The sequence below is a fragment of the Sylvia atricapilla genome, chromosome 6 (assembly GCF_009819655.1).
Source record: "Sylvia atricapilla isolate bSylAtr1 chromosome 6, bSylAtr1.pri, whole genome shotgun sequence".
Lineage (NCBI taxonomy): Eukaryota > Metazoa > Chordata > Aves > Passeriformes > Sylviidae > Sylvia > Sylvia atricapilla.
In genome coordinates, this window is record NC_089145.1 from 39837009 (window position 1) to 39861846 (window position 24838).

At 46.3% G+C, this 24838-nt stretch overlaps 1 protein-coding gene across 1 annotated transcript in view; it reads left to right on the forward strand.

Moving 5' to 3' along the window:
* Positions 1-24838, forward strand: part of PRKCH (protein kinase C eta) — a 114734-nt gene that overhangs the window by 61723 nt on the left and 28173 nt on the right. Inside the window, exon 10 of the mRNA XM_066321619.1 lies at positions 7659-7813. Coding sequence (XP_066177716.1) covers positions 7659-7813 — 155 coding nt within the window. The remainder of the gene's footprint in view (positions 1-7658; positions 7814-24838) is intronic.

Sequence of the window (24838 nt, forward strand, 5' to 3'; positions counted from 1 at the left end):
GCTTCTTTCAATTTGTTTTGTATCCTTTTAATATTTCATTTTAATGGTGCTCAAAGTGTCTTTTTTTTTTCTTTGATTGATATTAAAAACCCCGCATTTTTTGTACATAATTGGTTTGCTTATCTGAGTTTTGGGGTTTTTTTTCTAATTTGGGTCGGGTCTTGTTTCGAATGAAACAGATGCAGGTGAATATGATAATCATCCTTTTGCACATATGCTGTGTAAAAGTTTCTAGTGAAAAGATGAGCTAAGAGTGTAATGCTGCTGTTAATTAGGCTGTCTTGCAGAGAGGAGATGAGGAGGAAGGATGTGTGTATGGTTCACTTGAATACCTCAGAAGATGCATTGTTCCAGACAAATGACTGAATTTGCCTGTTACCGAAACTGTCTGGTGTATGAACTTGAAATTTCAGCCAAGTGGTTAAGAAAATAGGGGCAGGAATTTGGAGGATGCAGTTAGATTTGGGCTTGTTTGTTTTGCTTTGTTTTGTTTTCTCCTTGGGCAAGTGGGAGCCCACAACTCCCCTCAGCTCATCCTGGTTTGTGGTTGTCATCGTTGGGCTCTTCTGGAATGAGCTCGGTGTTGGTGCCACACTGTTCACCTGAGTGCCAGGGCCACCTTCACCCCGAGGGACCCTGCAGAGTTTATTTATGCAAGTGACAGGAACCAATTTATGATTCTCTGAGTGATGTGCCTCACTGCAGTGGCCTCACAGGGAGCCTCTCCCACTGTAAGAGCGCAGAGCGTGGTGGGTGATAACCAATGATAACTGCCCCATTGACGTGGTTGTGACTGTAGTTGGTGAGTCTTTATTAGAGGACCTAAAAACAAGCCTGGTGTGAGGAAGTGGCCTGAGATTCTCAGAAATGTGTTTACCAGCTGCCCAGCCCAGAGGAGACACCCCATGCACCTTATCCCCATTCTGAGTTGACTTAATTTTCATTGCACCTCCTTCTAGCTTAAAAAACCACCCCAAACCAGCAGAAGAAAGAAACCTTCACTTTCTTAGCATTTCAACTGCATCGCAACAGTGATCATCTGGGTAGCCCCAGGGCTGTGTGTGCTGTCTGTGGCTTGGTTCCCCAAGGCAGAAGTGGTTCCTGGGGCTGGCGAGCACTTGTGCAGCCACTGAAGCAGGGAGGAAGAACAGCCCAACAGAGCAGCACTGCTGGGCAAGCAGATGGCTGTAAAACCTGCTGCCTCTCTGTCTGGGAGCCCTGGGCCATGTGCACGGGGTTCCATATGAGCCAGCACGGGACAGAGATGTTCCTTGATGCAGTTGCTGTGATTTGAAATCAAAGGGCTCAATCTTCACCTGACATCAGGTGCCTTGTTCCATTGCAGTCAGGCAAGAGTGGCTTTGTCTAGAAATTTGGGGCTGGGCTCATTGGGTCTGCACTCATGCTCACACATGTGTTTGTGCAACGGTAGTTGTGGTGAGGCTGTTCACAGGACACCTGTGATGCTCCCTGGGTTTGAAACCATGTATGACCACCCTGGATAGCCTGTTCTCTTAACCCTTGGAGCTGGGGGCAGCAGGTAACTCATGGGGGTGCAGAGCTGCTTTGGTCCAAAGGGACCAAGGGTGTAGAGGGGAGGCATTTCCAACAGGAATTCATAAAACCTGTGTATTCTGTGAAGGGCTGGATATGGAATCATGGAATCATAGAATCTGCTGAGTTGGAAGGGACCCATCAGCACCACTGAGTCCAACTCCCAGCCCTGCACAGCTCCGTCCCCAAGAGTCACACCCTGTGCCTGAGAGCATTGTCCAAACACTCCTTGAGCTCTGCCAGCCTTGGAGCTGTGCCCACTGCCCTGGGGAGCCTTTTCAGTGCCCAGCCACCCTCTGGGTGAAGAACCTTTTCCTGACATCCAAACTAAACCTTGTCTGACACAACTTGAAGCCATTCTCTCGGGTTCTGTCCCTGGGTGCCAGAGAGATGAGTGCCTGCCCCTCTGCTTCCCCACATGAGGATGTTGAAGAACCACAGTGAGGGAGGGGAACCATTTCCAACGAGAATTCATAATTTCTGGGGAGTCCTGGGTATGGAGGATGGGCATTTCCTCACAGAGCAGCGTCAAAGAGTGGGGCATGACTGTGTTAGTCCTACAAAAATAAATACTCATTTACAAACCTGTTTCTTTTTCCTCCTCCGGATCCTGTGCTTGGCACTGCCTCGACCCAGATACAGATGGCCACTTGCACTGCTGGGGAGTTGGACATGTGGCTTTCTGGAGCCCAGTACTGAGAAATTATGGTTTATTTGCTCGCTCTCAGCAAGACCTAGGGCAGATTTGCTTTGTGTGGGGGTTGTGGACCACGAAGGGAGAACATTGGGAACACTGAGAGAGCCTGCCAGCTCTTGTAATTATCTTGTAATAATTTGCTTGCAAGCTTCCTAAGCCCTGCTACTCTTTTTGGAAACAATAAAGTTTCTCTGGGAAGCGGCGACACAGCTGTCTCTGTTTGGGGATGTTTTGGAAAGCCTCTCTTCTGCTCTGCAAAGCATAAACCACCAAAACAGGGAAAAATGACTGTGTTCTTGGGGAAGCCCTTTGGCTTCAGTGAACTCAGTTTGAGCCCAAAGCTGATTTTCTAAGGAGTTATGTGCATGAATAATTTCCAAAAAGTTTAAATGCAAACTAAATAGAATTCCTGAGCCAGGCTGATTTTTTTTGTGGGGGAAAATTGTACCCTTGTGGTTTGTGATAAAGTCCCAAGAGGTCTTTGGTCTTGTGTGGGTTATACAGGGACATCAGCTGTGACTTTTTAGTAGAAGAGGGTAGAAGATAGCCATCACACTGTCCTTTTTGGGCACAGGAAGAAAAAAGATGCTCTTTAAATAAAACCTGGACCTTTTTTTTTTTTTTTTTTTTTTTTTTTCATGCTCCTATGTTGACAGAGAGGAAAGTTATGAGGATCCAAAACAGCTTGTGAAGCTCGTGAGGACAAAGGGCTAAAGTGATGCTTGGGATGGATTTCAGTGTTTTCAAGGGGCAGTAACCAGTGTGTGGATTATCCTTCTTGGTGGCTCTTGCAGTCAGGGACTTTCTTTGAGCCCCACAAAACCCCCTGAGATAATGAACAAATACAATGGGGATAGGTAGCTGCTGTCAACCACTGCTGTGCTTCCAACCTCTGCCCTGCTGAGGTAAACAATAGGGATGGAAAACTGAAATTAAAAGAAATATTTTTTTTAAAAAAAACCAAGAAAAAGAAAAAAGACAGCTCTGTTGTGTGAAAATTTACACGATTAATCTCTATGTGTAGGCCAGCCTTGAAATAAACCCGCCTGATCCCATGGATTTTGTTTCCTCCAAGTGTTTTTTAATTTACAGTAACAATTGCTCTGAGAGTTTATTATCTTGATCCCAGTCCAGGAATGGTGCAATGTGATTTCCTCCTGTGGCTTCCACTTGCTGCGAAGCCTTTCGTGTCACTGTTTCCTGTTGACTCAAATGCTCCTTTTTTACCACGTCAAACAGAGATACCAGATCAGGCAGACTTCTGGGCAAAGCACAATAGAAAAACAGAGATGTGAGGAGTTCAGCACTGGCCTTGTCAAAATACAGTCCAGCTTTCAGCTCCTGCTAATTCCCACTGGTAGTCCCCAAGAAAGGAGGAGACACATAACTGACTCTTAAGTCAGGTCAAGTTTGCAAGTGTCTGAACTATCTGCTGTTTTAAGATTTACCTTTCCTGGCCACCCTTCTTAAGCTGTTTGCTCAGTCTTACTCTTCTGGCTGCAAATTGCCTTCTTTTTTTCTTCTTTCCTCTATTTTTCTGTTCGTCTCTGTCCCTCCATCCCTCTCTCTTCTCTCCTCTTCCCCCACTAGCCTCCAGCTCGCCCCTTCTTTACCCCCCTTTTCTTTTCCTTCCACCCTCTTCCTTTCTCTCCTCTTTTATTTTTTTAATAGGATGCCACTGTTTATTTTATTTCATAATGATTCCTGGGAGAGTGGTTGGTCTTTGCAGTTTTGCAAGCTGATGGTCTTCCTTAGGAGTAAAAACAGAAGGCCTTGCCTGGCTTTTAGATGTTTTTCTCCAAAGGATGGTCATTAGTGCTGATTTTCCAAATGTGTGTTGCCAGGCATCTAGCAGACTAGTGCACAAATGCTGCATTGTAAGCCAGTTGTAATACCTATCCTGCTCTTTTCTTCAGCAGCCCTGTGGGATTTCTAGGTGTTGGGAAACTGGGCAGACAATAAGTTGGACCTCCTTAAAATAAACTGAAAAAAAAAAAAAAAAAAAAAAGATTGAGTAACCCAAAATTCTGTATCTATTCTTGACCAGTGAAATGAGCCCAGGGGTGGGTGTGACCATATAACACATGCAGTTATACTTGCTCAATTTTGCAGTTAGTCTGAAGCAAAAGCAGTTTTTAGTAAAAAGCTGCTAATTCCATGGCAGCAGTGATATGAATTTTAAAATCAGCTGTTTTGGTGCCTATCTGAACATTTGAGAAAGAAGTAGTGTCTTTCTGTAAGCATCATAGTAAAGATGAGTACAGCCAGAAGTCTGAGGTGGTCTGTGGAGTTTTGCCTGCTCTGGAGAAGCTGGAATACGTGTTTTGACATGGGAAGTTTATACAAGCATATGTATCACTTACATAAATACACACACCGTCCCTCACCAGGCTGCTGGTAAATTAAATTGCTTCCTGTTGGGGATCTGGCAAGAGGGATTTCTTTTTAAGTATGGGCTTGAGGAGATGCCTGGACAAGCTGGGCTAGATAAGCATGTGTCATGTGGAGAGATCAGCAAGGAAGGAGGTGGGAAAGAATAACAAGGAGATGTAAAAGCCAGCCTGACTGGCGAGGCAGAGGTTGTACCTGTGCTGCAGCTGGAGGAACAGGCAGGCACAGCACAGCCAGACCGAGTTTAACCATCTGCCATGGAGATCACAGAATTCACAGAAGGACTAGATTGGAAGAGACCTTCAAGATCATCAAGTCCAACCCAACCCTAACCTCAACTAAACCATGGCACCCAGTGCCACATCCAATCTTTTCTTAAACACATCCAGAGATGGTGAATCCACCACCTCCCCAGGCAGATCATTCTAGTACTTTATTACCCTTTCTGTAAAAAACTTTTTCCTAATATCCAGAGTATATATCCCTTGGTGCAGCTTTAGACTGTGTCCTCTCATTTTGTCATTTGCTGCCTGGAGAAAGAGACCAACCCCACCTGAGCACAGCCACCTTTCAGGGAGCTGTAGAGAGTGACAAGGTCGCCTCTGAGTCTCCTTTTCTCCAGGCTGAACAACCCCAGCTCCCTCAGCCATTCCTCACAGGGGTTTGTGTTCCAAGCCCCTCACCAGCCTCGTTGCCTCCTCTGGATGTGCTCCAGTGTCTCCATGTCCTCCCTAAACTGAGGGGCCAGAGCTGGACACAGCACTCAACGTCCTTCCTAAACTGAGGGGCCAGAGCTGGACACAGCATTCAAGGTGCGGCCTCACCAGTGCCCAGTACAGGGGAAGAATGACCTCACTGCTCCTGCTGGACACACTGCTCTTGATAGATGTGGCATTAGAGGGCTGATGTGGGCTGAAGAGCGAAGGCTGGTGATGGGTTTGCACAGTTGGTGGTGCTCTGGCTCAGACTGCTGTCTAGACAAGCCAGCTTGGGTGTCTTTCAGTGCCCTCTCATAAAGACAGGGTGAAACAATGTGGTAGTGTTGATTATATGGGCTGGAGATAGCACTCAGCACATGGCCTTGGTGCTGCAGTAGTGCTGTGAGAGTGCTGGGAGCAATGGGGAGGCTGCACCTCAGATGCTGCTTTCAGTTTAGGACCCTCACTGCAAGGAAGACATTGAGGTGCTGGAGCGTGTCCAGGGAAAGACAGTGGAGCTGGGAAAGGGTCTGGAGCACAAGTCTGATGAGCAGCAGCTGAAGGAGCTGGAGGGGCTGGGATTGGGGAAGAGGAGGCTCTTCTCTCTCTCTACAACTCCTTGACAGGAGTGTGGACCCAGGTGGGGGTCAGGCTCTGCTCCTAGGGAACAAGGGACAGGACAAGATGGTCTGAAGTTGCATCAGGGGAAGTTTAGATTGGATATTAGGAGCAATTTGTTCACTGAAAGGGTGATCAAGCTGCCTGGAACAGTCTGCACAGGGCAGTGGTGGAGTTGCCGTCACTGGAGGTATTTAAAAGATGTGTGGATGTGTGGCACTTGGGGACATGGTTTAGTGGTGGGCTTGGCAGAGTTGGGTTAGTGGTTGATGGTCTCTAAAGGTCTTTTCCAACCCAGATGATTCTATGATTTAATGATCTTTGCCTTCTGGAAGGAGCTCAGAAGGAGCTGTTGGGCAGAGCCCAGGTTGGCTGTGCAAAGCAAGCTGTCCTCGTGTTACAAGCCATTTGCTTTCCTGCTCATGTCCACTGAGAAATGTGGGAATTTCTGGTTGGTTTTTTTCTTCTGCTGTGTGCATCTCAAGATGTTAATACCAGTAGTCATTTCAAGCTGGCTGGCTGCCAGAAAGTGGAGCACGACAATGCTTATCCTCTTAAACCTAGAGAGGGTTTAAAAGTAGCTTGTAGATAATTAACATCAGACCTGGGAAGAGGCTTGTGGGAAAGAAGGGCAAATATTACCATTAAAAGCCTGCCTGATCTCAGTTGAATTCTATGACTGTTTTCCAATCTGCTTGTTCCTGATATTCAGAGAAAAACTGAAACAACAAATACTGAAAGTCCTGAAACAATTGCTAAGAAAAATTTTTGAACTCTACTGCAACAATTCCAGGGTTTATTTTTGTGCCAAATCTCTCTATGTCCTTCCTCTCACAATCAAGTGAACACATGCAAACCCCCTACTCACTGCTGAGCACACAGCTTAAGCAAGTGCCTCCCTATCCGTAGGCTTTTGCAAAAGCCAGAACAAAGCCAAAAAAGAAACCTCAGAGACCAACAGCTGTGGTTAATGAGCTGAACTTTATCAAACAGGTTGCTTCTCTGCTCAGCAGAAACATTTTTTAAACTTCATCCTTATCAGTTCCTCTATTGCCCAGAGGTGTCTGCAGGTTAATTAGAGGAAAGCTGGAACCTGAGGGCCCAAAAAGCAGCTGCCATGCAAGTGTATGGCAGGAAATCCCATCCTGGAAAACAGCCCACATTCTCCAGAAATAATGTTGGGATATCCTCGAGACAATGTTGTGCTGTTTTGGTGAAGCTGCAGTCTGGTTATGTACATTGTGTTATGGATCAGCTTTCCCCAGAGATCTGAGGTGTTTACTAGGGAAGGAGTGATTTCTGCAGCTTTGTCTTGTGCCACTCAGCTCAGAGAGTACTGAGGAAGGGGTATCAGTTGCTGCTGATTGAGGCTAAGGATAATTCAGAGAAACCCAATGGGAGCTGATTACTGATGAGCACACACTTACTAACGTTCCCTCATCCACGTGTGAGCAATAATTAATTTCACAACTGAGGTCAAAACTTTTGGGAGGAGTGCAGGGCAAGGAGGTACTAACAGGTCTTCCTGCTACCGATTTAATTTTCCCTGAAAAAAATCATTTGCCTTTCCCCCCACGCACCATCTCACGCTTACTTAATCTCTTTTTGTTTGGGAGATAATGGTTTTACTGAGACTTTTCCAAGCCTGAGCGAGGATGTGATTAAAGCTGTTCATGTTTGTTGTGTTTGCTCCTGTGTAGGATCGCCTGTTCTTTGTGATGGAGTTTGTCAACGGCGGGGACCTGATGTTCCACATCCAGAAGTCACGGCGCTTCGATGAAGATCGGGCGCGGTTCTACGCTGCAGAAATTATTTCAGCCCTCATGTTTCTCCATGGAAGAGGCATCATTTACCGGTGAGCTCTGCATTCATTGCTTCCCTTCGTCTGAGCCCCACGGCTGAGGTGAGAGCTGGAGTTTTCTGCTTGAATAAAGAAGTGTCACTTGCTGCCCACACCAGGAACGAGTTGTCATCTGGGATCACAGTACCCCCACATTCCCCCTGCACATTGGCCAAGGTGCACCACTTTCCAAGAGGGAGTGAAATTTCTGGGCAGGCATTATGTGAAACCTCCCCCGATTTTCTGTGAGGTGAATGTAGGGATCTGTCTCTTTTGCGACAATGTGCCATGTTATTTCAAAGCTAATACGTTCTGGTCACACCAAAGCCTCTTCTTCCCTGCAGTAGCTACTGTGTTTAAACCCTATCTATTTTGCATACTTATCCAATTCCACTCATCTCAGCCACTAAAAGTGTTTTGATTCCTGCCATGGTCCTACAGCAGTTTTTCCTTCCTGTCCATGTCTGGCATCTTTGTGTTTGCAGCAGGATTGGAGCATTGTTGCCTCCATGCATTAGCCTCCACTCAAGGTCTCAAGGCTGTCCTCAGGAAACCATTTCCCATACATAGCTCTCCTTTGTTATTTGTTGTTTCTTTCATTACTCAGGGGGGCAGTTTGGTTATATTTTTTCCTTTCTGTGCTGCTGAAATGCTCCCTTGGCAGCTCAAGCATAAAGGCCCAGAGCAGCCAGCATTGATCAGAGCCAGGCTGCCGTGCAAAGCCCTCCCTGGGCCAGCATCACCATTTGACCAGCATCCTCCCTCCTGCCCCAGAGGCAGAGCAAGGCCTCTTCTGGAATGGAGCAGGGAGCTGTCAGCACTGAGACAGTGGTACAGAAAGGTTTCTTTCTGCCACACTTCACAGAGCACCTCTGGCATCCTTGTGCCCAGAGCACTGGGGAAGAGGAACAGGCTATTGTTTTCTTTGGAATGCTGTTACCTGGAATCCAGCAGCAAAGCACACATTTTTGAGCATGGTCTGCTGTAGCCCTGCTCAGTACCATGTGTGGTATGCCAGCCTTGCAAAGAATAATGTCAAGTCTCTCTTTTTTTGCTGCTTGGTTACAGTTGTACTGCTGGGATCCAGAGCTGGGTGCAGGATGGGACCAGTTCCAATCCCAGTCCAGCTTTGTTAGTGCCATTGGGCTGGACCAAATGTCATCTGATTTGAGACTTTACATAGTCTAACCCGGTCAGTAGGACATCCTCCCATGACAGATAAACTCAGGTTTGAACTCACAAAAACCAGAATAGCTGAGGGCTAAAGTGGCCAAAGGGCTGGGGGCTGTGCAAGGGGCACTTTACTATCTTATGGGGGGTGATAGGATCAGTCAAGTAAAAGCAGCTTCTCTGTCTCTCCCTAGCTTGAGCTCCAGTAAGAAACAGATGGTCAGGTGAGGACAGAGAATATTAGAATATTTTTAAGTATGAACTCATGGGACATATATGACACAGTGAAATAGAGAAGGAGTGTCATTTTAATATCCTCCATGTCCCGAGAGCCTGAAGATGACTAGTGTTATATGCCCTATGTATCAAGCTCCTAAAGCACAGTGATTGTCTGTATAGAATAGCAAATCTCCTTAATCTACAGCTGGATTTTGGTCTAGTTCTTCCCTTGTGAATAATGCCAGCTGCTGAGGAGAGACCCTGCCAGATAATTACGCAAATGACATTATCCTTAAAATAGTGACATCCAGTAGTCATTGTCAATCGTTCAGCACCAAAACTGGGTCTGTGCATAATGTAATGCCTTGTACTTACAGCTCATTCTGTCTGCCCCAGTCTGCTGCCTGTCACAGGGCAGGAGTAACTGATCCCTCTGGGTTTTGGCACTCTTCAAGTGCTGCTGTAATTCATGATAGAAATTGGAGGAGTGATTGGAAAGCTCAAACAACTGCACAGGCTTTGATCTTGTTGAGAAACTGGTTGAGCTGTGGAGTCAGGTAGCTTCAGCTGCATGGGGCAGATCTGCAGGGGGGGTGGGTGACTTGGTTTCTTATAATTAGTTTGGGTTCTGGAAGATAGAAGAGGAGAGAGCTGCTGGCTAGGGCTGTACTGAGCTGAGGTTGCTCCTGTCAGGTCACAAACACCAGGCTCTGGGAGGGAGTGTACAGGATAGAAGGGGATACTCAGAATGGAGTCACTGCACTTGTGTAAGAGAGTTTGGATTAGATTTTGTGATAAGAATGTGAGTGCTTGCTTAGAGAGCAGGAGGCAGAGACACCAGAAATAGCCTGACCAGAAAAGGTTTTACCACGAGCTCTTCAAGGTGTGCTCTTTCTGGGTTTCCAGGGTCAGTGGAGGAAGAGAGTTGCTGGCTTCGAATATTCTGTGTCATTTGTTTTTCTTCTGGGCTTAACTTAATAATACTGTATTTTTCCTTGCCTCCTTCAAGATTAAGCAGTTCAGGGAAAAATCTGCATTTACCAGTGCAATGAGTGTTCTCCTGGTAAGTCAAGTTGCATTTGCCACAAGTGCTACCAAAAGTTGAGTTTTCTCTTCTTTGATGTGCTGGAGAGGTTTGAGAGACAGCACTAAAAGTTCATCAAGAAGCAGCTGAAACTTGTCATTGTGGCCTGGCAGGATGGTGCTGGTGGCTGCTAAAATCAGGTGTTGATTGATTCCTTTTTCAGCCACACACAAGCAATTTGAAATAGCTGTAGAGCAATAATTTTGCAGTGGCTTCTGTAAGTCCCTGAGAATAGGATTCTGAGGCAGATGATGGATTTTGGCTGTGTGTGATTTTTAATTTTAAAACTGGACTTACAGCTGGATTGACCCTCTCATGGGATGGTTTTCATGATTCAACTGAAATTTTCAGTGAGTTTGCTCCTCATTTTTAGGAAACTCCTTTTTTGTTACTAAGCTGTGGCTGGAATAGGAGTCCCATAAACATACATTGTATGTATTCGGGGCTCTTTAAAAGAGAGCTTTCAGTTTCAAAAACCTTTATTTTTTCTCTTCATTTACATCACTACAAAGGAGAGATGGCTTCCTGGCCTTATCAAGAAAAGGTCTGTCTTGCCCTGAGCTGAGGTTTAGCTGTCAACTTCGCAGCATCTATTTATAGCTACTTCCTGAAAAAAAAATCAGCAAGTACAGTGGGGTTCCTTAGCCCATCATACAGGGAAATGCATCCAGACACGAAAACAATATTTTCATATGTCACATAACAGTGTATTGTGCACTCCTAACCACCAAGGAGTAGGACAAGCAAATATTTGGGATCAGCTCATGCTAGATGCTGCCAGGAAAATGTTAAGTAATAATCATGATTATTGTAAATAAACTTTTGCTCACAGGGAAATATTTGTGCGCTGCTGCTTTCTCTAAGGTTATTTCTAAAGGAAATTACTGTACTGAGCTCTGTTGCAGATAGGTAGGTTGGTTTATCATTTTTTCTAATGGCTATATGTGCGATTTTTCTTGAGGCAGCTCTTGCCGACTTTCACTTTCCAGTTCAGCAGTTCCCAGGGTAGAGGAAGCCTATTTTGGCTTCTGTGCATGCCAGAAACAAAACAAAGCAGTGTATCTGAGCAGAATTGGGTTGCACAGTGGCTTACTCAGTATGAGGGAGCTGGTCCACTCACAGTCTGCTAAAAAGCAAAGAGATAGTGGATGACTGTAAGAGTTTATTTTAAAAGCAGGACATTTCCTTCTGTGTAGCACTGCTGTAAAAATGGCTGATCTGCCCTGCTGCCCTCAAATTCAGCCCTTGGCATAGGCTGATGTACAGCTTTGGGAGTGGGTGGATCCACGTGTCAAGGCCCCCTACTTGAGTATTGAGGGCAAATGCAAGATTATCCTTAAAATTTTTTGTTGTGGGGTTGGATTTTTTTGGAGGAGAGGTCTTACTGTATTTCACTGTAAACAGCACGACCTTTCTAAAGGCAATAATCAGCCTAGTGGCACAACCTTAATTTCTATGGCAAACCTTTTTCTCTCTCTGCAAATATGTCTCACTGGCAGGATGCCTGTGCTGAGAGGATCTCTTTCCAGAACACACCTCCACTACCTGCAGAGGTGATACAGCAGGACACAGTGTCAGCTCTGCACCCTGTACTTCAGTGGTGGTTTTGCCAGCCTGAGGTGTAGAGTTGGACAACAGGGACACGTCCATGCCCCAGCTCACTGCTGGAGATAATGTAGCTGAGCAGGAGCCAGAGGACCTAAAAGGCTGGTGACAAGACTGGTTATTGGCTGGCTGAAGAACCTTGTTTTTAACCTGAGGGCTCATGCCGGTCAAAGACCAGCAAAGACGTGCTCGTGCAAAGAATCCCTGTGCTCTGGTGTGTTGGTGGTGTGACTCGATGGTGTTTAATAGAATGCATGGTCCTTTTGGAAGGCAAAAGATAATTATGCAGTTATCCAGATGAGAACATGGTCTAGCCTTGGGGCTGAGCTCCAGCTCTTGGGCAAAATAAGATAAGCATATTAACAGGCAGTGTTTATTCCTCTGTGTGTTACCTGAGAGTATCTTCTTAGTGTGTAAGGGACATCTTTTGACAGGGAAAAACTTTCTCCTTTGGCATCTGGAAAATATTTCTGGATACTGGCCAGGTCTCTGAAATCATCTTTTTCTTGGTGGAGGAGACCCATCAGGTCTTCAGCTGTGTGTCTCATGTTGGCTTTTATAGGGAATGAGCTTTTTGCAACAGGTTAATTCCCTGCCAATTCAAACAATGAGCCTGTGACACTTGAAGGAAGCTTTACATAAGCCTTTTACAGAGACCAGTTTTGCTGGAAAGACTCCTGTTAACTGAAACAACACTAGGGTTTCTTTCAGCAAAATCAATTAAAAATTACATGCTGAAAACAGAAGCTGAATGCCTTTCCTAATTACATACAGCCACTGTTAACAGAGCAACGTCTATTAGTGTGCTGTGGGTCAGGACAGTGTAGACATGGGATTCCTCATGTTCACTCTTTGCTGGTTTTTGTTTGTTGTTTTTTTGTTTGGTGGAGTTTTTTATTTGCAACTGGTGATTTTGTTTATTCTCATTTCATGCCCTTTTTCACATCTGGAGCCAGATCCTGTTTCCCTTGAAGTCAAGGGGCTTTCCCCAGGGAGGTAAAGGAGCAGTTGAACTGGATTTGTGGCTGATAGCAGCAGTGCTCTGCAAGGCAAACTGGCTGGCTCGGGGGCTATCCAGGGATTACTGGTGGTTTGCTTAGGTGCTATGCATAGCTTTGTTTTCTTGGCAAATAAAGATAAGCCTTCGGTTCAATGAGGTGTTTTTAAGCTTTTCTGAAAAAGAAAGACCTTACAGCCACCTGGAGACATGATAGCAGCCTTCTAATATCTAAGAGGGGTCTACAAGAATGCTGGAGAGAGACTTTTTGCAAGGGTATGCAGTGATAAGACAAGGAGGAATGGCCTTAAGCTGAAGAAGGGTGGATTGAGGTTAGATATTAAAAAGAAATTCTTTACTGTGAGGGTGGTGAGGCCCTGGTACAGGTTGCCCGGAGAAACTGTGGATGCCCCATCCCTGGAAATGCTTTAGGCCAGGTTGGACAGGGAAGGTGTCTCTGCCCATGGCAGGGGGTTGAAATGAGATATCTTTAAGGCACCTTCCAGCTCAAACTATTTTATTGCTCAGTGAAAGTTTTTGTTTGAATGTACTGCAGCCAATTCCTCTGTAGTTAATCTCTGCTGATTTGATGTATTTTATGCCTCTTTTCCCCGTGGATTCAGCTGTGTGAGCAGAGCTGTTTGCATCTGAGGAAAGGGTGGGAAACAACTCAACCAGTGCCAGAATGGGTGTGAGTGTCCATAACCTCAGCTATGGGATCTGCTTGCTGGCACTTCCAGAACTTTATTTGGGAGAGCTCCAAGGCTTGGTGCTGTGTGGGATTGGGGCCCCAAAGACCAGAGTGGATACAAATGTAACTAGAGCAAAATGAAGGATGTGCTGTGCTCTGAGAGCAGCAGAAGGGATGAAATATAAGCTGATTATCTGGTGAATGAGTGAAGCAAATCAGCTAAAAGCTGCAAACTGGCACAGAATAGCCCACCAGCAGTCCCATCCCTACAACAACTGCTTAGTGTAGAAGAGGAATTTTCATGCTGTAGTCTCTGGAAATGCTTCATCCAGCTTTAGAAAACATAAAGGGATGTCTCTGAGGGTCAGGACTGCAGTGATGTCTGTGGCTATCTTATCTGACAGTCAACAGCTCGTGCAGACTGATTTGTGCTTCTAGACAGTGCATCTTGCACAGAGTTTTCCACTCAGATGTGGTTGTTGCATGCTTGTGAGATGGGCTCTTTTACAGCCTCTGGCATGCAGTGCTTAAAGGGTTGTTTCTCTGCACTTGATCAAATGGAAAGTGCAGAGAGGAAAAAAAAAAAAAACCAACCCAGCCTCTCACGTTTCCGTGTCATGTTTAATCAGTCAGAGTGCAGGACAGTTTAGTCCTGATTTACAGTTGTGCTTACGAAGAGCAGTCCTGTTTTGAGATCCACATATCAGATCTCTGTGCCCCATTGACTCCACTGTATATCGTCTGTGAACTTTGGTGGAACTTTCCACATGACTAAGGACTACTGAATAGCCTACAGAAGCTGTTGGCTCTGCTAGTGTCTACTTTTCCTTTATGGTTATTTAAAGGGACTGATTTGAAACCTGCAAACCTTGCACATAATGAGTTTGTGTAAATCATTAAAAAACCCAGCTCGAAGGGGCCTCAAGAGTTTGTGTAGTTCATCCACCTGCCCCAAGGCTGGAGAACCTTTACCTCCATGCCAGTCTCTCATACTTTCACGCTTTTTTGGTGTAGCTGCTATATTTGGACATAAAAACATGTGAACTCTTACAGGCACAGACTCATTCAGTGAATGCTTGCAATGAGAGCTCAGTGGTATTTGAGAATTCTGATGCTGATGCAATAAAAATAAGCAGTACCGCTCATCTGTGGAGGGGATAAGTGATTAGATGTGACTTGTGTTCTGGTATTCCTTTTGTGACTAATGCATCCTTGTGGAGGCATTTCACAATTAAAGAGCATGCAGATGCAATTAAGAAGTAGCTATGTGTAACAATTACAGACAAGTTTGCAAAGAAAGGAGACTTAGAAACCAGAATTAGGCTCAATCTCTAAGTCCCAGAGGACTGGGGAATATTTAGATTACAACTTTTGAAACTAAGAAACTTTTCTACAAAAATACTGGTTTTCCTTCTTTCTTGCTCTCTTCATTCTATTTTAAAGGCATAAAGGTCACTAGAAGGAGCAAGCATAAAAACTGAAATATATTCTATGTTACTTAAAATTTATTTCTAAAAACTGTCCTTAAATATTACTGTTATGTTTTTAGCCAGAACTGCTCATCCGACTTTTAACATGTTTCCTGATACCAAGGGCATTCAGGTATATGATTTCATGAATATTAAAAACATTTGTTCTGAGATCTCCAGAACTGCTCAGCATTAGTCCAGTAGTTTTATTGATCTTAGTACTCATCTCAAAATGAGGAAGCTTTCAGTGTCACTCTCAGAGAACATGAGCCCTGGGTTGGCACTAGGGAGGCTGATATATATAGCTGGGGAAAAGGTCTCTCTGTCAACCTTAATAAATGTTTTGTACAACTTCTTGAAAGAAGGATTATGCTGACAAAATGCTGTTGCATCTCCTCCTCTGATTTGCTGAAATGGAAGATTTCTTGCGTTGACAGCATGTTGCAGTGAGTGAAGTTGCTGTATTTGTGAGGGACACAATGAGAGACTCTGTGTTGAAATATTTGGCCTTCAGCAACAGGCTTGGGAGACTTTGACTTACTCTTTTAGCTGCAGCAAGATTGGCACCTGATGTTTCCTTGGTCAATAATCCCAATGTTTAGATCTTGCTCTTTATTCCAGGGAGCAGGTGGATTGTTCTGCTTTTATGCAAGCAGAGGAATTTTTTTAAGCTATCCAGCAACCTTTAATATCAATAGTGCACCACTGTGATACCTTGTCTATAAATTCTAGTTCAGAGCTACCTATAGTGATACAGATATAAACTAAAAATAATAACACAATGGAAAATTTCAACTGTGACGGGGTAGTGCTGCAGTAATAAGTGTTTCACAATTCAGAATTTCTGTGGGAGAGAATTCCCTCTTCTGCCAGTAGTACCCTGGGCAGGATGGAATTCCCTCTTCTGCCAGTAGTACCCTGGGCAGGATGGTGGGCACAGCTTTGTTTCTGCCCTCTGTGTGCCAGCTGAACTGGTGCTGGGGCTTGTCCTTAGCTGCTGGGCAGGCCAAGGTGCTGTTTATGGGACCTGTTCTCATGGAGCAGGGGGAAAGCATTGCTCATCATTTGGCTTCTGAGTCATGGCACCTTTGCTGTTAATGGGATGGAGAACCTCCCCTTTTATGAGGCTGCACCTGAGGGCACAATTTAATCTTGGAATTGTATTACCTGGTTATTACTCCACTGAAGCAGTGGCAGTATTCCAGCTGACAACAATGGGAAGGGGAGCAAGCCTTCAAGTCTCAACCATGTACAAATGTATATTGTACAAAAGATATATTCGAAACCACAGAGATCCTCCCCACTCTGAGCTGATTCCTCCTGAATCAATTAAAGTTGCACAAGCACGATTTATTATTAACATCCAGAGCTGCTTTCACAAATCTCTCGGCAGCATGGCAGGGGAGTGCTCATGAATCAAGAAAATTACTTCCAAGGGGGAGAGGTTATTTACTAGCTAAATCCCTGATCCAGGCATGCTGCCACAGCCAAGTCTCTCCAATAGGGTGTGTGCATCCACATCTGAAACATTTCTGATCTGAAGCATTTTTGTCGTGGTGCCTGGCCCAAGTGGGTCATGCCATCTTTGGTTGTTGTGCTGGAAAAGGAAGGAGGATGGGGTAAACTGGGAGAAGCAGGATTAGCTGTGCAAGGGGGACATTATGCCATGTGCAAACCTGTGTGGCAACAGGGGCAGTAGGAAGTGCTCCCTTCAGACTCTCCAAGGACATTCCAGTGGGCTGTGGTAGTGAGGCTGCCCTGTGTCTCAGTGTCCAGACTCTATGGCACTTGTGCTAAGAGTCTGAGCTGGTGTGTGACATTTAGCAAGCAGGCTTTGAGTTTGCTCCTCCCTTCTCTGGATCTTGTTACGTTCCTTTTGACATTTACCTGGGTATGAAGATGTAGCAGGATTCCATGTGCTTGTTGACTCATGCCTAACAGCTGAATTAGTGTGCTTTGTATTTTTCTTTGTATCTCTTAACCATAAGCTGAGGAATTGTGTGCTTATGTGTGCTTTGTCCTTAGTCTTATCAACTTAATGTAACCTTTGACATTTCCTGCACCTTTTTTTTTTATTATTTATTTTACTTTATAACCATTTTTCCTAGCTGGAGCTCGCAATTCCAGTATTGTTCATATAATTCCTCATATATTTTGAGCAGGAACTTGAAACTTGATGCCCAAACAAGCCAGAATTTCTACCTTCAGACCCTGTTGAGCACAGAGGGAGCAAAAACCTTGGCAGCTGTCTCCTGCTTCTTGCCGCTCTGTCCAGCCTTGATAAATGAGAAAGCCAAGGAGAAGCTGTGGCTCTGCCAGCTGGCCAAGCTCCCAAAGAGATAGTCCACCCACTGGGAAGGTCAGAAGGCAGCACTGCCCAGCCACTCCACCTTTGCAGCAACACAGAGCGTGGAGCCAGAGCTGGGCCTGCCAGCCCTGCTCCTGCTGGGATCTCCTGGGGGCCAGGGACAGCCCCCACAGGAGGGTGACAGCTCTCGTGTCCTTTGTGCTGCTTGGGATGCAGCAGGCCAGGGATTCAGGCAGTCAGCTCATGCCTCGCACTGCAGAGTTAATGTTGAAGTTGGGGTGGCCCGTGGATGGCAGCTGATCTGCTGGTGGTACGTTTGAGATGGGACTGGTGGAATTCCCACCTGAACTAATGTTCTTTTCTCCTATCCTCACACAAAGAGAAAATGCCCAAATAAGCCTTTGTGGCACCGTATCTGTTAAATAAATATCTTTTTATCAGTGACTGAGCCACTTGAAACATAGTTCCCTGTCTGCTTTCAAAAAAGGCAATACTAAACTCTGCTGCTTCTTGGAACTCATGAGGTTTTGGAAATGAGCCAGAGCAAAGGGAAACCAGCTTTCAAAGCCCTAAAGCCACAGGTCATCTGTGAGTTGAGTGGGCTGAAGTTGGATTCATGCATGGAAAGTCTCTATGTCACAGATCCCCCTACACTCTTTTGATCTTGTGAAATTGCCCTGCTCACTCCAACTGGTGACTGCCCTGACAGGGATAGCCCCGGGGGAAGGACAGCTATTTGGTGTGATAAAATTAATGGGAAACTATCTTGCAGCCTGCCCTATTTACTGCCCCTCATCATCTCCACTCAGAGCTGCCTTGGGGTCCTTCAGGACTGACGGTTTTCCCAAGCCACAGGACAGTCAGGAGAAGTTCCTGCCAGAACCGTTGGATGCTGCTTCCCAGCATCAGCCTCTGGCATCTCTGGATCCCTGCTGGCTGGGAAGCAAGGCAGCAAATGCCAAATATTGCCAGTAAGCTGACATTGGAATGGGAACACGTGGAAGAGAGAGGATGGTCTTTGGAGGCCTGGCTGTTGCCTGTGCATGAAATTGACATTGAGCATTGAGTATCTAATTTTGTGTCCATGTCTAGGACAGGGTAATTAAAGTCACCGTTCAACTCCCTGAGAGCCTTCCCTACTTTCTCTTCACTTTCTTACAACCAGCCTCATGCTGAAATTCTCCACCTCTTCTCCAGGGAAGCACCTGATATTTCCAAGTCTTTGCTCTGCCTGTGTCTTCCTTGGGACCTGGCTGTGGTTTGGGGCTGTTCAGGTTGTTCTCCTGTGCCCTGGGGGGGCACAGTTAAAAGGCAACTGTCCTTCAATAGAGTTGGGTCATTGAAATAAGCCATCATTCCCATACAATCCCTGTTTCCCTGAAGCCCGCAGTATGTAAGGGTGCCTGGAGCCTCTGGGTGTAGCACAGGCACTGCTTGCTCTCTTTGGGCTGTGCTGGCACAGCCATGCACAGTGCTGGCCAAGTGAGTGTCTGTCCCAGCGCTGTTATGTAAGAAGGAATTTCAACATTAATTACCTGTCTTGGCTTTGGGTTTCATTCTGTCTCTCCAGACACCAGAATGAGTCCCAGAAGATTCAGCGTGGCTTCCGCAAACAAAACAAACTTTATTTCACAGGCTCTGGGCTTTGCTGCTTTCTGCCAGGAGCAGCCACTCCTCTGGGATGTTTTCCCTTTGTTTCCCTGCCACTGAGGAGGGACAGCAGTTTTTCTGGAGATGCTGCCGAGCATAGCTAACATGCTCAAGTATTTGAGCTGCAGGGAGGCTGGCACTTCCAGTCGGGCCGATTAAAAGGGGAAAATTAACATTTCCCTTTGCTCAGCCACCTTGCTGCATTCTGAAGGGCTGGAGGAGGGAGGGATGCCATCAGGGCTGCAGAGGTTGGCTGGGACAGAAGTGTGTGCTGGGACAGATGTATCTGTGTGGATCATGTTCTCCCTAATGGCTTTTCTCCCCCCATCTGAAGTCATTAATGCTTGTTAAGCCAGGATGGCAACAAACCCAAACAACAACAGTCTACAAAATAATTCCGTCACTCCAGACTGGTTCTTTTTTTTCCCTCCAGTGAAGCAATTAGTCTCCTGTGATCCCATTTTTAGCCAGACTGGAAACAACCAGCTGGACAATAGTGAATTCCTCTCCTGGCAGAGCAGTCATTGGATCTGCTCCCTGATGGGAAAGGTGAGGTGAGTTCCCTTGCCTGTCTCTAGGGGAAGAATCTCCCTGCAGAAATTCCTGTGGGCCTTGCTGAAAGCCCTATTTTTGAGCAGCCTCTCCCAGTGAGTCACAGCCTCTGGCTCTCTGGCTACTCTGAGAGCTCTCAGTACCGTGGGTTTTCTGCCAGCCCACTGCAGGGTTAACCCCTCTGTGGTTTTGCTCTCATGCGTGTTCAGCCCGTCCCACTCGCTGGCTGATGATGCTGGTTGTGGGTGCCAGAAAGTCATGAAGTGACTTGTGGTTTATACCAGCAACAGACCCATGTAGGATTCGTGTGGAGGCAGGGTGAGACTTTTCCAGTCTCGCTCATTTGAGTGGTACTTGGTCCTAGGGATGGCTCAACTTGATCCTAGGGATGGCTCAGCCCATGTTAGGAGACCGTGCTGTGGAGCAGCAGAGTGTGATATGAGCAGGGTCTGGCAAAATTTGGGATGATAGGGAAGAGAGGGGCTGGCTGAAGTCCCTGAGACTGCCACCTGAACAGGCTGCCCAGAGGAGCTGTGGATGCTCCATCCCTGAAAGTGTTCGAGGCCAGGCTGGAGGGGGCTGGGAGCACCCTGCTCTAAGGGTAGGTGTCCCTGCCCACGGCAGCTGGGTTGGAATGTGATAATCTTTAGGGTCCCTTCTAACCACGACCATTCTGTGATTCTCTTCTACAGTTCCCTGAAATCCTGTGTAGCACCACACAGAGCTGTGGGGGGAGCTTGGCCAGAGCCACCCAGGAAATGTCTCAATTCCTGTAACTGCTTGTAACATGAGTAAATTGAAGTGCTGTCCTCTGCCCAGGGCAGAGCCTGCAGCTGTGCCACACACAGGGCTTTCCTCTTGCCTTCAAGGTTTTTGTAGGGTGTGGGGAAGCTGTGGCTTCCCCCTCCATCGTGGCAGCTGCCTCACTGCACCCTCACTGCCCTAAAAAGCATGGAAGGGACAGAGTATGAAAGAGCAGGTACAGTTGAAGAGCACTGTGGCTGTGCTGCTGGAGGAGGAGACTTAAATCACCAGAAAAAGGGGTCTTGCTGTCTCTGGGTTTTGAAAAGCAGCTCCAATGCTGCCTTAGTAGCTGGACACTGCTAAAGCTGAACACTTCCCTCTCAAGAGAGAGGCTCTAAGCCCAAATCCATGTTTTACCTCGTGCACATGAGGTAAAAGCCACAGGGTTTCTGCTCAGGTGCCAGGAAAGGCTGCAGCTGCCCAGAAAAGGGCAGCTGAGGACAGAGGGGAGCTCTGCTGGCTTGGCTGCTGGGATTAAGAGCGGCTGGCCGCGTGTTTGAGTCATGTGTCACCAGCACCGCAGCTCTGACTCCTGTGGTATGAAGGTGCCGCTGGAGAAACACTTGGCAAAGGAGTCTGCCAGGCAGGCTCTCCTGGCTTAGGGCAAATCTGGGAGAAAACCCCCAAATAGGGTGCCTCTGGGGGGCAAACCCAAACAGCCTCTCCCCTGAACTGGTCCGGGAAGGAACCTCCTCTGAGAAAAGTGGAAAAAGCTATTTATTTAACAAACAAAGTGCCCACAAGCATAAAGAATGAATAATATGAAACAATAAAACCTCCCGTTCTGGAGTGAGATGGAAAACTGAGAAAGTCCTTCCCATGGGTGTAGCTCGACTCGGTCAGTCCCTTGTTCGTCCCTCCGGAGGTCCAGGCCCTGGTGGGCTGCAGGTTCCAGCTCCTGGTGCTCCTCTGGGGTTTTCAGTCCAGAGTGGGTTTAAACAGTCCCAAGAAAAAGGGAAAAAAACAGTCCAGAGAGCTTTTCTGCCTCAGCCAGCTAAAACTAAGAGCAGAAAATTATTTCTGTCCTGCTGCTGTCCGTGCCTCAGCTGGACATACTGGAGGAGGAACGCAGAGGAGTGAAGGCTGTTTTTCAAAACAAACTTGGGGCTTCTTTCCCTGCTTCGCTCTCAAAACCAGTTTTAAAGGCACAGAACTCAACCTACAGCAGAAACAGAACAGACAATTGGGGAAACAAGCATCATAAAGTCACCCTAGGACACAGGCTTATGTCGGAATGCACAGGTAAAGTCTTTCTGCCTGATCCCTGCAGCTTGGATCAATGCTGGGGCAGAGCCTGCTGCATCTGAGCATCCCCCTGGGTGTCAGCTGCTCCCGATCCGTGCCTAGGCAGAACCACCTTGGTTGCTGTGGAAGGATGAGAGGCTGTTGGTAAACATTGTCACCTTGTTGGGTGTTCTCTTGTTTTGAGTCATTCCAGCCATGGTGATGGTTGCTGGAGTACCAGATGTGCCAGCAAGCACTTGGGGTGGGGGCAGCAAACCAAATTCCCAAGGGTTGGGTTCCAGGTGGGTGGAATGGCTGTGGAGATGCAGGCATGTGCAAGGGAAACTCAGGAATTCAAAACCTGCTGTGCAAAATTAAAGGACTGGCTGGAGAGGAAGTAGGGTGGGTTTGTGTTTGTATCACTGTGGTGCTTCCCAAGTCACCACAGGGACAATGGGAGGTGGGAAGTGAAGTGAGGCAGTGTTTAAAAGCTGATTCCAAATGGCTCTTGGACATAACCTTGATGGGAAGGCAGCTGCTGTGTCATGGTGGGGTTGCTTTCCTGTTAACAGCCCAGGACAAAGCACACTGCAACACCCCTAAAGAGTGTCCTGTGCTCTAGCAGCCATGGACATTTCAGGTACTGTGGAATCATCGTGCAAAACCATGGAGATGTTTGCAAACCATTTGTGAAGTAAAGCATTGTGGAGTCTGTTCAGAACAGAGATGGAGGACAGGTAAACTTACAAATCATGTCCCCGAAGTGCAGAGAGGACACGGGTCATCTGTTGCTCCATGTCTGCAAATCCATCTAGAAAAGTTCCAGGGGTTCATTAGCTTTAATGTGTCTATTGTGGGTGATGCACTTCAGCATCTTGATATTAAAATAATGCCCTTTTTATTCCTTTATCTCAGGACAGTACAGTCATTCTACTTTCCCTGAGCTTCCCTGGTTTTCCATTAGTCCTCAATCAATTATTTATTCATGGGAGAGTATCTGAGAGCAGCAGTCCAGTCTGAGAGCAGCAGTTCTTGACTGTGGAGATGAGTTTGAAGTACTTGATGGCTGAACCCACTGGAATTGTCAATAACATTAAGAACTGCTTTCCTGCCACAAAATAAAAATACAGCCTTGTAGGTGGAGAGTGCTAAACTTTGATGGGAACATGAGCTAGAAAACAGTGCACTTTAGATGTCACCTGGGTGTAATTTCAGTGAGCACAGACAAGGAGTTTTTTGAAAATCACCTTGCCTTCAAGTTGACTAAGTTTTGTATCGTGATAGAAAATATGTATTATGCAATTCTGGCCTGTGTTGTGAACATGGGAGGTGTAGGTAGAAAATCTGTTATTCTGAGTTTTGATCTGATGTGGTGCCTCAGCAAGAGGCACCAAGGTTTTTGCCTGAGGTTTCTTGTCTTCCTGGACTAGAAATAAGTTTCAGTGGGTGTTTGTGGTGTCTTCTACCTGACCAAAGGGATTTATAAGCAAGATATATAGTTGGAGCCTGTGTAAGCAAGAGGGACCTCATGGCTTCAGGTCTTCCACAGCTAAAACAGTAAAATTTGAAAGTTCCAAGAGGCATGTTTCTAGATAGACAGACAGTACCCTGGGTATCCTTCTCCATGGTCACATGTTGCAGAGGCCAAAGGGACTTGCAGGGACTTGATGTGTGAATGTGCTAAAAATTCAGGGGCTGAGCCTGACAGACAGACTTTCCTTATTCATGTCCCATTTGTATTTTTCTTTTCTTGATGGGGTCAGTGGAGACAGTGCTTATTTCTTTTTGTGGTTCATTTGTTTCATACATAACAGGAACAAGCCAGCTGGAAGCTCCATGTGCCTGGTGGCCATGTCAGGTGAGCATCACTTGACTCCTGCTCTGGGTTACTGCTGCTTTACTAGCAATCAGGCAGCCACCTGAGGCACCTAATTCGGGAACTTTGGTAGCCTTGTCAGCTGTGAGTCAAATTTAGAGGGCCTGAAGTGACTTGGGAAAGCATCTGTTGCCCTGTGCCAGCTGAAGAGGGAGCCCGGACCAATGAGACTCGAGGGTTAAGTACCCGATGTGACTCTAGGTGGGGATAACACCAGCCAGCATTGTTGATGGGCACTTTGGGGTCTGTTTGGTGCTGTGTGGCATTTGGGGTGACACATGGGATCAGGTCTGTCCCTGCTGGCCTGGCAGAGGTCAGTGACAGTGGGTCCTGCATGCAGGCAGCCTTGGGGGGAGTCAGAGTGGGACTGCAGAGAGCTCAGCATACCCAGCCAGACATTCCACCTGGCTCTGCCCTGCTTTTCCAGGACCCTTGGGCTTCACACAGCTCTGAGTGAATCACCTGTAATGAGTGAATAACAACAGTAATTCACATGAAATGAGAAATGAAGTCTTGGGATAATGACCCATCTTCTAGGCACCTACAAAAGCCTCTTCCATTTTATATTTAAGTGATTGTTGTGGTCAAGAGCAGAAAGATCAGAGGAGTCAGAAAAGCTGTGTTTGCCCAATGGTTCCCTGGGGTCTTAGGGAAAAAAGAGCCAATTATATCAGTGACAGTGTCAGTTTGTGGGGTTTTTTTAAGAAACAGCTCTCAAGACAGCATCTCCTAGGAAATTCATTCATTTATTCCAAGGGGAACCAGGCAGAACCCCCTCCTGTGCAGCAGTGGGATGGCTGTGTGCTTTGTGCCCAAAATGTGTCACTAGCAGGGAGAGTGTTTTTTTGCACTGTGCATAAAAATTCAGTGAAGATGGTGAGATTTTCAAAAGCAGCCATGCTGGTCCAGCACGGATACTCTCTCAAAAGTTAATAGTAGGTTTGGCAGTGGAAATCTACAGGCCAAGGCAAGGTGCTTTTAAAAATCCTGTCTAAAAATACAGTACTTCTGCCTTCAGCTTTGTTTATTCCATTATGGAAAGGAGATTAACACCTATAGCCTTAGCTTTATAAATTTGGATCTGTAATTCAGAGTCTTAAAAAGGTTAAGTTGTTTTGTTTTGTTTTGTTTTGTTTCGTTTTGTTTTTTCCTCAGGGTCTATTTCAAAATTGAGTGAACTTAACAGGAATTGGGTTTTTTTCACCAATTTCCTTGGATTTAGGGTCAGGCTCAGAGTACTGTAAACCTTACCTGTATCAGATGAATGTGAAGAAGTCTGCCTGACCAGATTTACAGGTTCCAGGCAGGAATGTCCTTCCCACAGAGCTCTGCTGGCATTGCCAGCACCAGCAGAGGTTGATTTGCTGCCCAAGCCAGTGCCAGAGGCAGTC